General features: G+C 30.7%; 1 protein-coding gene across 1 annotated transcript; it reads left to right on the forward strand.

The window, feature by feature from the left end:
* Positions 1–4,564: 4,564 nt before the first annotated feature.
* On the forward strand, positions 4,565–6,620 carry LOC120079318 (probable polyamine oxidase 5). The gene has a single exon (XM_039033470.1). The coding sequence runs from the start codon at positions 4,612–4,614 to the stop codon at positions 6,361–6,363; it is 1,752 nt and encodes a 583-aa protein (XP_038889398.1). The 5' UTR covers positions 4,565–4,611; the 3' UTR covers positions 6,364–6,620.
* The last annotated feature ends 6,191 nt before the right edge of the window (positions 6,621–12,811 follow it).

The raw sequence follows: 12,811 nt of genomic DNA on the forward strand, positions 1-12,811 counted from the left end.
TTTCACTTTCCATTTATTTCTACTAACTAATATTATGGTATATTCAACCATTTTCAAAATTAACAAGTAATACAAAACATAAACTCAAAAACTTTGAAGTTTCTACATATGGCTACTAGAAACTTATTGTATTCAACCAAATTTGTAGTTCATAATTCAGTTAGACTACAAAATAAAATTTATTGGGATTTAGTAGTATAAACATAAACTTAAAAATTGGTTGATTAAGGCCACATTTGTTCTCCCACAATTTTTATATTGTGATTTTCATTTTTTCTTATGTAAACCAGCCAAATTATAGAAGATAAAACCTAAATTTTAAAGATTACACCTTTTTTTTTTAATTTTTTATTTGCGTTGAATTCATAAGACATTGTTAAATATAAATAAATATATATAAAATCTAGGAATTTAAAACTTAGTGACAAAAGGTATTTGCATGCAATTTTAGAGGGTTTATGCGTTGCAATTGATCAGAGTTGGAGATTGTTGTTGTTATTATTTTTTTACTGCAAGTTGCTAATTGATAAGCTTAATCATCTCAAGAGTTGTATTTGGAGATGTGATCAGCAATGGAGAATATTTGATATCATACCTCTATTTTAAGAGAATGACAGTTTCGGTTTGTGCGTCAGAAATGGTATTGAAACTCACGAGCGAGTCGAGAGATGCTTAATTAGTGTCCTTCTCTTAGACGTCTAATTATTATTATTATTATTTTGATTGGTTATTACTTATTTTAATAGGGATGTAAGATACTCTATTCACTTGCTTGGGCTATAGCAGGTCCATAATGCTATTTGTTCCTTTGATTTCAAGGGAAAAAAAAAAGTTATAGAAAAATCAAAACGTGATTTAAATATTTAAAGTTGGGTATGACGGCTGATGAAGTGGATGAGGACCGGTGGATTGGTGTCCGCAGCCACAAGCATTTATTTAGTACGCAAAAGCACATGGCGAAGAGATTTGGTGAAACGGCATTGTCATTAACATAATTATCACTTTTTTTCTTTTTCTTTTTCTTTTTCTTTTTTTTATGGTTCCTATTTGGCATCCCAATGTGATGTTATTTGCTTTTCCATCTTTGGTAACTCAATTTTGAAATCAAATCAAATCTAATTCATCTTTTCTTTTTTCTTATTTGCTTTAATTTGTGTCAATCGCTAAATCAAATGTCTACAAGGTAAAGACTATCAACACGTTGTCGAGAAACTTAGAAAATAGAATGATTTATTTCCTTATTAAATTTTATCATAGAGTAATTATATATATATATAATTTGTCAAGGATCAAAATATCGATGATATCGAGATTTCGATTTTACGAATATGTCGTAACATATCGATATTAACGGATATTTCTATAAGTCATGAAATCTATTTAGATTAATAAATAAGTTATTTTTACTCCAAAACTAAGTTGTAGATATTATTAATAATCAAATTCATATTAGACTTAATAGATGACAATTTTCAATGTTTTACAAATAGTTGTAAAAGATGTTAGAGATATCTATGAATATTTAATATCGATATCGAACACTTCAATTTATGGTATATCTACGAATATTTTTATGTTGCATAATATATATAATGCGCTTAGCCCAGAAAGGTCGCTGGGTTAAGAAATGAGTTAAGAAATCAAGAAATCTTAATGGGTCGAGAGAAAAGAAAGAAAAGTACCTTTCTTGATAATTATTGAAATATTAAAAATAAGAATTAATATTTGAGAAATGGTCTAATAGGGAAAATTATAAGGATATTGTACTTTTATAAACTATTTAGGAAAATATTGTTGTTTTCAAACTATTTGTAAAATATTGTTGTTGTTTTTTATATATGTATATATATATGTCGAGGGTTGAAAATTCGACCTAGAGGGGTCGAATTTTGAACCCTCGACCTTCCCCTTTCCCTTTACATTTGCACGTCGAACTTTAAACCCTCGACCTTGCCCTAACATTATTATTGAGTCTGTTTAATTATCATTCTGGAGACCTTCCTCATAATTATTTGATGTAGAGAGAACGAAAGACCTTCCTCATTCCGGAGACCTTTCTCATAACACTCATAATTATTTGATGTGTTAAAAATAATTTTGTATTAGGAGAGAACGAGAGAGGGAAGAGTAGGAGAGAGCGCGGATTATGAGAGAGAGCAAGAGCAAGATATCCGTACAAATTTCTTTTTTTTTTTTCTTTTTTTAATTATTACACATTCCACCTTCTTCTTTCTTTCTTTCTTTCTTTTGTTTTTTTTTTTAATTTTCTATTTTATAAAAACAATTTCTAAAAATATTTTTTTATTATTTATAATTTTTTTTTAAAAAAAAAAAAAAACTCCATCAAAATCTTGGTACCAAATGTACAAAAGGAATCTAAGATCATTATTGTAAAATCTTTTAAACTATTGACCTCACTACTGTGATTAAAATTTCTGCTTTTTATATCAATAATACAGTTTGCAAAGGTTTTAAGTATTGATTTGATTTATTATATCCCCAAATTATTATCTAAAATATGTAAATTTGAATATTAAAGTTTTTTTACCTAACTTTTTAGATTTAGACTATCTGATGTTATTATTTATGTAAGTGACATTTAAAAGCTTCTATATCAAAATAATCACTATTCATAATATATAAAAAGAATAAATTAAAAAAATAATATCTCATAAAAATAGAAAAAAAAAAAAAAGTAAATTAAATATCTCATTTATATAAAAATAATTACAAAAATAAATGTGTCCCATAAGGTGGACATCGTCGATTTCAAGCTGGTTGTCGTCGTCGACTTCGAACTTGAGGTTGCTCGGGTTCTTCTTGATGTTGCTCTGGTACCTCTACAGGCGCTTCATAATATAAATATTCATTATGCTCTCTACGATCCCGACCATGTCCATGCACGTATGAAGACGAAGGACCAGCCTCTGAGTTATAATGTCCTGAACCAAATTGGCATCATCATCGGACTAATCAGTTTGACTCTACGTCTGCATCATAGGGGCAACTCTTCCACATTATGTGCAACCTCATCAAACTCATCCTCTTCCCGAACAGGTCCTCTACGTCTAGGAGCTGGTGGAGGAATAATAGGTATATCGTACATATAATGAATTTCCTCCATATAGCTTTGTTGTCACTATATATAGTAAGAACCTGGTTCAGATCATTCACGACCTCACGGAGTCTACGATTGTTCGATCTTTGTGAATTATAAAAAAATTAGACAATATTTAAAATAAATTTAAATTAAAAATAATTAGATAATATTCATTTACCAGATGACCCACAATTACTCCCGGACGAGTGACGTAGCGCCTTGTGATATTATTATACCAATGAATATATTCTGGAGTGACATATGTGTCAAACTATTCAAGAGAAACCCCCACTGCAATAAACCTTGCACGATAGTGCTATCGCACTACAAAATGTGCAACTTTTCGGACTAATCTCCAGTCTTAGGTCAATATCATGCAATACGGGTTCAGTATTATAAGGCGATGAGACATTTTACTGAAAATCGAATTGATAATCAATTAATTACAATAAAAATGTGTATAAAATAATCAATTATATTTAGTATAACGTACCTGTTCAGGTTGAAGCAGATCAAACATGTATCTATACTGGTAATTTAAATTAACTAGATCAGTGATAAAAAAAATTAAATTGAATTAAAACAACATATCGAGAACCGTAGGTTCGTCCAACCAACTGAGTGTCATTAACATGTTGTAGTTGTGGAGCCATTGTTGGAAATCACTCCCAAGCCCATTGTTACAAAAGTATGAGAGGCCCAGCTATCTCTCGAACCTCAGTCTTGTTGCTTTGCATAGTTGTCTATACAATCATGCCAAGCATGCTCCACCCCACGAATACCGCCATGCATCATGGAGATTAGCTAACAGTGGTAGGAACATCAAGTGAACAAAATGACGTTGGAGATTGTCCCATCCTACAATCTCGCTTTCTCCTACAATCTCACTTTCAATCTCACAATCTCTCGCTTTCTCCTACAATCTCACTTTCAATCTCACAATCTCAATCTTTCTTACAATCTGCTTCACCCACTTATCTTCCTTGTCGAGGGTTGAAGTTTCGACTTATGTAAAACTAGCGAGATTTCCTTTTCTTTATCGAGGGTCGAAGTTTCGACTTACCCTCGACAACCCTTGTTTTTAAGTTTTTCTTTGTTTGTCGAGTTCTCAATGTTCGACGTCTACATTAGTTGAATCCTCAACCTTCAACTTCTATTTCTTTAATAAGTTTCAAAACAACAATATTTCTCTAATAAGTTTTGAAAACAATTAAAGGTCCTCGTCCGATATTGTCATTGAATCTTGGATTTTTCTGAGTCACGGTAAGAAAATAATTAAAAAAATGTGAAATACTACTGGGTGGCCAATATTCTTAATGGCAGTGGGGTTGAGACATCTTCAGATAAAACATATAAAAATATATATATATTTTTAAAAAAGTAACTCAAATTTGTGTATATCAGCAGCAAAAGTAGAGCCCTGTCTTTATTAGACTAAATTTCAATTAATTTAACTGAGGTTTCAAATTATTGATTTAAAAAAGGGAAAAAAAAGTGTGGAGTAAAGAAGTATGAAGAAGCCAAATACCAGACATCCTTATAAGTTCCTCTCTTCACTTACTCATTTTTCTCACCCACTTCTCTTTTCCAACTTCTTTCTTCTTCTTCAATTTTCTTTTTTTTTTCTTTGGTTGAATTTCAGTTTAAGAATGGTGTTAAAGAAGGCGAAAATTGTGATTATTGGGGCGGGAATGGCGGGGCTCACGGCGGCGAATAAGCTCTACACGACGGAGGGTTCGGAAGATTTGTTTGATATCTCCGTCGTGGAGGGCGGCGGAAGAATCGGCGGCAGAATCAACACGGCCGAGTTTATGGGCGAGAGAATAGAGATGGGTGCCACGTGGATCCATGGAATCGGCGGCAGCCCACTTTATAAAATCGCCGATGAAATCGGTGCTCTTCACTCCGACCAGCCATGGGAGTGCATGGATGGCTACTCTGGCCAATCCACCACCGTCGCAGAGGGCGGCGTTGACCTTTCTCCGGCCACCGTCGACCCCATTTCCGCTCTCTTCCAAAACCTCATGGATTTCGCTCAGGGAAAAATCACCGGCGACTCCAACATTTTCCAGCAATCTAATTACGACAAACTCAGCGTTGGAGATTTTCTCCGGCGAGGCCTTGATTCGTACTGGCTTTCTAAAAATGGCCAAACAGAGCTCAATGGGTGTAAAGAATGGAGCCAAAAATCTCTCGAGGAAGCCATTTTCGCCATGTATGAAAACAACCAAAGAACTTACACCTCCGCCGGCGACCTCTCGACGTTAGATTTCATCTCTGAAAGTGAGTACCAAATGTTCCCCGGCGAAGAAATCACCATTGCCAAAGGCTATTTGAGCGTAATCGAATCAATCGCCTCTGTTCTTCCCCCTGGTTTAGTCCAATTGGGCAAAAAAGTTACCAAAATCGAATGGCATCCTGAGCCTAATCCTCGTAATATTCCAACGCCGGTGACGCTTCATTTCGCCGACGGCTCCCACATCTCGGCCGATCATGTAATCATCACCGTTTCACTCGGAGTCCTGAAGGCCGGAACTCAGCCAGATTCAGCTCTGTTTCATCCTCCCTTACCATCGTTTAAAAGACAGGCGATTTCCCGGTTGGGATTCGGCGTCGTCAACAAGCTATTTCTCCGGCTAGCTCCGGTCACCGACAACGGCCAAGATTTAAAGAGAACCCACCAATTTCCTTGCCTGAATTTCGTTTTTCACCAGCCGGATTCCGAGTTCCGGCGGAAAAAAATACCATGGTGGATGAGAAGAACCACCACTCTCCGACCCATCTATCAAAATTCGTCAATCTTATTATCTTGGTTGGCCGGAGAAGAAGCACTTCACCTCGAAAAACTCAAAGACGACGAAATCATCAATGGAGTTTCAACAACCATCAGAAACTTCCTGATTCACAAATCCCAAAACGAAAATTTAGAATCAGATTCCACTTGCTGTAACAACATTAACGGCCACCGAAACACGAACGAAAACGTTGAATTCAGTTTCAGCCAGGTTTTGAAGAGCCAATGGGGAAGCGATCCTCTGTTTTTAGGCTCATATTCATACGTTGCAGTGGGATCAAGCGGTGAAGATTTGGACGCCATGGCAGAGCCATTGCCAAGAACAGAAGAATCTTCAAAAGCTCCATTACTTCAGATTCTGTTTGCAGGTGAAGCAACTCACAGAACCCATTATTCAACAACTCATGGAGCTTATTTCAGTGGCCTTAGAGAGGCCAATAGATTGCTTCATCATTACAATTGCATTTGAATGAATTTCTCAAACTCATCTTTTTTTTGGGGGGGGGGGGGGCCGTGGTGTTAAGAATGGGAAAAAAATGGTATTTAATATTACTGTGAGATCATTCTACAAATTATCATCTTGAATCATGTCAATATTTACTTCATCTCTCTCTTTCAAAGTGGGTTTTCAGTAGAAAGGAAATTAAGGAGCAAAAAATTGAGAGAGATGAAGACTTTATTAGATGTTCTTCATGAATTAAAGTTGAAAGCTTGATTGATTTACTACCTATTTTCCCTCTCTCTTCATTTATATCCCTTTTTTTACTTCTTCTGGAGGATTTTCAACTTTGAGGTTTATGTATATTTGTTTTGTGAATTTTTAATTTTGTATCTTATAAATTATTCTTAATAAAGTGTTTATATATTTTTTAATTTTATTTTTTTTAAATAAATAATATTTTAAATGGTTGATCTAGTGATCGTTGACCTATCCAATATTTTTTAATTTTACAAATTTTTTGGACATAAAATTCAAAAGTATAAGATTTCATTTGATATAAAATTTAAATTAATGTAACCAAAGTGAACATAGGTCAATGGTATTGACATGCATTTCAATCTAAGAGACCGATTGTTCAATCTCTTGTCTCATTACAATAGTGATACTAAAAAAAATAAATTTATGTATAATAGATTGATTAATTTTTATTTTTTAAAATATTTATTCGTCAAAACACAAGTTGTAATTTAACTTTTTTTTTTTTAATATTTTTAATAAATTATTGGAGTATTTATTTTTTATATTTCTATCTTTTAGTCATATGTGAGCTTTTAAGGTTTTATTGTAGCTTTTAAACATGATCCGTCTTCCAAAGATAATATGCATGTCTATTTGGATAAAGTTGAGTTTTTGGGCCGAATACTTAAAAATAATAATAATAATACAATCAACTTTGTGTCTAATTAAGACCTTACGTTGTCAGCTGGATATGAGTTCACAACTTCCCACACTTCACACCTCTGCTTATCTCAAATACTCTGGAATGATTTAGAATTTTTTTAGTTATGATTCAAATCTTAGTATTTACCTCTTCAATAAGAAAAATCTTTGTATTTGTAATAAATTCATGTGTTTAATGAAAAATATATTGAAATATCTTTGTTTATTCTATTTGTTTTTGTTTTTGCTTTTTTTCCTTAATACAACGGAATTGAGAATGTGAACTAAAGAGCTCTTGGCCATTAACATATACCTATGTGAATTAGGTCAAACTTATTTAGACTCTATTTGCCTACCTATGTTCCTACAATTTATTCGATATTTTCTTTCTAGGCAAAAAAAAAAATAATAATAATAATAATAATTACTTAGACATTAATTTAAACCATAAAAAAAGATGAATTGACAAATAGATGATTTGAAAAGATGGCCATAAATAGAAAGGTAGAAATCATATTAATCCAAAATTGAACAAATCAATAATAATTTGCATCCCATAAAAATTTGACACGTTCGTGTTCACCTAGTAAGTTCATTTCAACTTTTCTGATTTAATGAGATCTTATGAAGTGGTTGAAAAAACAATTTGATACACACTTTGGGATAAAATAAAATGTGATACTTGAAAAGAAAGCAACAATAATGCACTAAGTCAACTTTTATTTTATTTTTTTTTGAAGAGATAGATAAATTAAAAATACATGGAAAATCAAATGTATGTTAATTTTTACTATTTTTTTTTGGGCACATAGCCTATTAAATGGTCCGAAAAGCCTAATGACAAGTTATTGATTTAAATAAAATTGGAAGTTAAAATATGTCATATGCGTTTTTTTTTTTTAAAAAAAAAAATAAATTTGAGAGATCAAATTTAAACATAAAAGTTTGTAGATTAACTTTGTAATTTACTATTAAATCATTTACGTTGAAATTTTACGACTTTGTTCAATCTATACTAACATATTTTCTAACTTTTCTTTTTTAAGAAAAAAATATGTGGGATAAGAAAAATTAAACCTCAACTTTTAGTCGAAGACGAGACTTTGAATGGATGAAAAGTTGCTTTCACCTATATGGAGGCACGACTTTCCAATCAAGATTTTGGACTTTGTCTGCCAAGGACTTGATTTTAATTTGTTTATTATGTTCTCTTAAAAACGAGTAAACAAATTTTTTTGTTGTATATGAATATCAAACCTAATAAATTGAAATTTTATGTTGAAACTTTGGATTAGCTCAATTGATATAAAGTATTAATGAGAAAAAAAAAGTTAGTGGTTTTAAATTTGAATCCACCTACCCCTATTAAAAACCATTGGTACCATTTAGATGTTCTACATGAGTGAACCCCGACCTATAGTGAATTTTCATGTAAACATAGAAATGTAACTTTAAAGGTCGGTTTGATAACGATTTATGTCTCGTTTGTTAACTATTTTATTTTTTGTTTTAAGTTTTTGAAAATTAGGCATATTTCTTTTATGTTTCTTACAATATTTTGCATATGTCTCAAGTACAATCGTTGAATTCTTAGCCAAATTCCAAACACAAAAACAAGTTTTTAAAAGCTGTTTTTTTTTCCAAAATTTTGCTTTGTTTTTTAAACCATTGGGTAAAAACTAGATAATAAATGAAGAATTTGGAGGTGGAAGTAATGTCTATAGACTTAATTTTAAAAGACAAAAATAAAAAAATCAAACCATCACCAAACGAGATCTTAGTTTTTTGTTTACTGTTTTTTAAATTTTATAATTGTTTTATTCTACTTTCTTTATGATTTTCATCTTACTTAAATAAATAATTAAATTATTTAATTAAATGTTTTTTTTAAAAAAAAAAACTTTTTTATTTTTCAAAACTTGATTTGTTTTTTAGAACATTAGTAGGAAATGAAAAAACCAAAACTTGGTTTGTGTATTTTAGTAAAATTACTCCATGGTTTGTTCATTGTTACTTAATGCTTGATTTGATTGAAATTAGTCCATTTATATAGATTTTCACATTTTTATATATATAAAAAATAAGGGATGATTTTAAATACAAGAAAAGAAGTAAAATATTTACAAATATTGTAAAACTTTATCGATAGACGACGATAGACACAGATAGTAGTCTATCGTTATCTATCTTAAATAGACGGTGATATTTTACTATTATTTGTAAATATTTTCAAATGTTTGATCATTTAAAATAATTTTCCAAAAAACAAATATATAGAATAAGCTATTGAAAATTGGCCAACATGGGCAACATAAAATTTGCACTATTATTGTCAATGTCAAAAGTTCGATTCTCTCATTCTATATATCAGTGAAAACTGAACATAAGGTACAACACTTACCTAATCTTAGTATAAAATATGTTTTTTTGGAAAACACCATTTTAGTCTTTAGGTTTTGGGTCTAGTTTCCATTTGGTCCTTAGGTTTCAAAATGTTGCATATTTAGTTTTAAGTTTCGAGATTGGTTTCAATTTAGTTTTTAAAATTCAAAATGTTATGATTTTACCTTTGATATTTGAGTTTTGTTTCAATTTAGTTATCTAGATTTCAAGATTTACGCTTTAGACTTTAATTTTTAATTAAATATTCATTTTCAGTTATCAGCCTTAACGTTTATTAATTGAACTAAATAATTATTAAATAAAATTTTAAACTTAATTTTAATAATGATAAAAATAGTAAAACATAATTCTTTTACGTCAATTAATAGTCTACACAAAAGATAGAAAATGAGTAATTAGTGAAAAATCAAGGTTAAAAGTATAAATCTTAAAACTTAGGAACTAAATCAAAACAAAAACTTAATTTTTAAGGGTGACACTGTAATATTTTGATACCTACAAACAAAATTGAAATCAAACTTAAAACTTAAATATTAAAATGTGCAACATTTTAAATTCGATAGGATTAAATAGAAACTAATTCCAAAAGTCAGAGACACAATTTTTTTTTGGGAATTTTCTCCTGTGTTCCATGAAATAGTACACATAATATGCTTAATATTTTGCGACAACTAAATTAACCAAATAAAATTGAGTTAAAAGATCTTTATTAAAAAATATCTATATAGGGTATCTTTGGAAAAGAAAAATATAGCCTTGGATGCTGGCTCAACTTCGATGTCTTCCTTAAAAAACAATATATTTTTTTTATTATTATATTTGATTTGCTCAATTCAACGGACAGGATCCGATAAACCCGGCCCTTTCCAGCTTGGAATCTATTCATACTTCCCTTTCTACCCCTTACTTACGGGGATGTTCATGGTTTAGTTCGGTTTGGGATTCACATTGAGCTGAACCGAAATGTATTTTCTATATTTGGTTCAATTTTATGTTTTTTTTAAATTTTTTTATTATTTATATGTTTTTCATATTTTTTAAATTATAAGTAGTTCGGTTCGATTCGATTTCACAATTTTTTTTCTTTCAATTTTTTATGTTTTTTCTAATTTTTTAGATTATATATATTAAAAAAATGGTTCGGATTGATTTTCAAATTTGAAACCGAACAAAATGCAATAATCCGTTTTGAAAATATATCAAACCGAACCGAATCATATTAATTCGGTTTCAATTTGGTTTAGCATTCGGTTCGATTTTAGCGGTTTCAATTATCATCCAACTCTACACTTTTTTCCTTTGCTTCTATACGACACCGTTTTGAGATGTATACACATTACAATTTTACATTATCAATATCCGATTCTCATTGATATTTCTCCAACCTCTTTGTTCCACCACTTGGGGACATCCAATCTAAAGATTTCGTTTGTTTCAAAAAACACAAACAATTCTCTGTTTATAAAATAATTTTGTATGATCAAATATTGTACAATCGAACTTCATAATGTTTTTTAGATGAAGTTTAAGGGAAAGGTAACTGTATATGTAACAAATTTTAAATTGAAGCAACAATATTGTTAAGATACGAGAAAAGACATAAAAATTAAACATTTTAGCCACTAGAAAAGACAACAAATACTTAGCCCTACCCACTTGGTACCATTTAGATTTGTGTACAGAGGAAATCCCATACTCTGGTGTGTAGAGACAGATAATGACTCCACATTGACCATTCAATCAGTATTTTAGATACTTCCTACTTTTTATATATAACAACTATAATAAATAACATTAATATACATTCAAATTTGGTCCATTTCTAATCAATGATTCAATCTTTTTAATGGATTTTGTTTTATAATTTATAAATATATTACCTTTTTTGTCCTAATATTGTTCCTCCATGATTAAGATGAGAGGAGCACAATATAATCCTCACAAAAATTTAATCCAATACATATGGTACCCCTCTTGTAAAATTTGAGAAAAGGACATGAAATTTTAGATTAAAAAGATTGCATGAATGCAATTACATGTATAATACAATTTCCAATATTCAAGATTCCCTCATTTTGGACATATATGTTTATTTTACAGAACAACTGTTAAAACTGCGAACAAAATCTCACATTGGTTAGAGAAGAGAATGATTATGTGTATATAAGTAAGGACAACTATCTTCATTGGTATGAGACCTTCTGGAGTAGTTCCTAAAGCATAGTCGTGAAAATTCTTATTACTTAGTAGAATTAAAAAGATTCGTTCTTTTGCCACCCAATCCGATTTCATCTTTTATGCGTTGTATATTTTGATTCACATTACCTAGTAGAATTAAAAAGGACTCCTAGGAACTTAGCAAGGTCACTCTCCTTAAATCAAAAAAGCTAGAAAATTCATCCCTCTCCTAATCGCTAAGATTAAGTTTGAGAATAATTTCAAATTTAGAATAAAGCAGTTTTTTGAAGTTTAAATTATAAATCAAGTGACAATTCACATAATTAGATATCTTGCTTTTGATGAGGATAAAAAAGAAAAATCCAATCTTGTGGGGGAAAGAAAAAAGAGAAGGATTTTGTTTTACTTATTATGGGGTTGGATTGTTTGGAAACAAATAAGTGTAAGTGTAGGGTCAAATCAAGAGGAGTCACCATTAGAAAGAGGAAGAGAGAAAGGTGTATTATTTGTAAAGATTTTGCAGGCTTCCTCCCAAAAATCTATGTCCCACATCTTGTCTTCTTCTGCTTCAATCACCATTTCATCATTTCTTCCATTATCAAAGGACCCAGCTATCACTCAATTTTCTCGTCTTTCATTCTCTAAAATTTTTCTATACTATCGTAATATCAGTCATCATGCACGTTATCATATTTAAGAATGATGTAGAGTCTGACAACATTAAATAATTTTTTATAAACAAAAGTTACTTAGGTATAAACATAAAGATTAGTAGGTATCACGAGAGTATTGCCACAATCTTTGGTCGTTTCATTCTTACTCTTGTTTATTTGAATCCTTTGCTTCTTCTATTCTAAGCCCTTGTACTCCAAACCAACCACACCTCTCCCTCTTATAACACCAATGTACTTTCACCTACCTACTTTTTTTTTTCCCAATTGAAATGAGTAAATAG

Source organism: Benincasa hispida, chromosome 6 (assembly GCF_009727055.1).
Source record: "Benincasa hispida cultivar B227 chromosome 6, ASM972705v1, whole genome shotgun sequence".
In the NCBI taxonomy this organism is placed as follows: Eukaryota; Viridiplantae; Streptophyta; class Magnoliopsida; order Cucurbitales; family Cucurbitaceae; genus Benincasa; species Benincasa hispida.

What these genes read in the sequence shown, in the direction of transcription:
- LOC120079318 (XM_039033470.1), top strand. Translation starts at nt 4,612, where the DNA reads ATGAAGAAGCCAAATACCAGACATCCTTATAAGTTCCTCTCTTCACTT.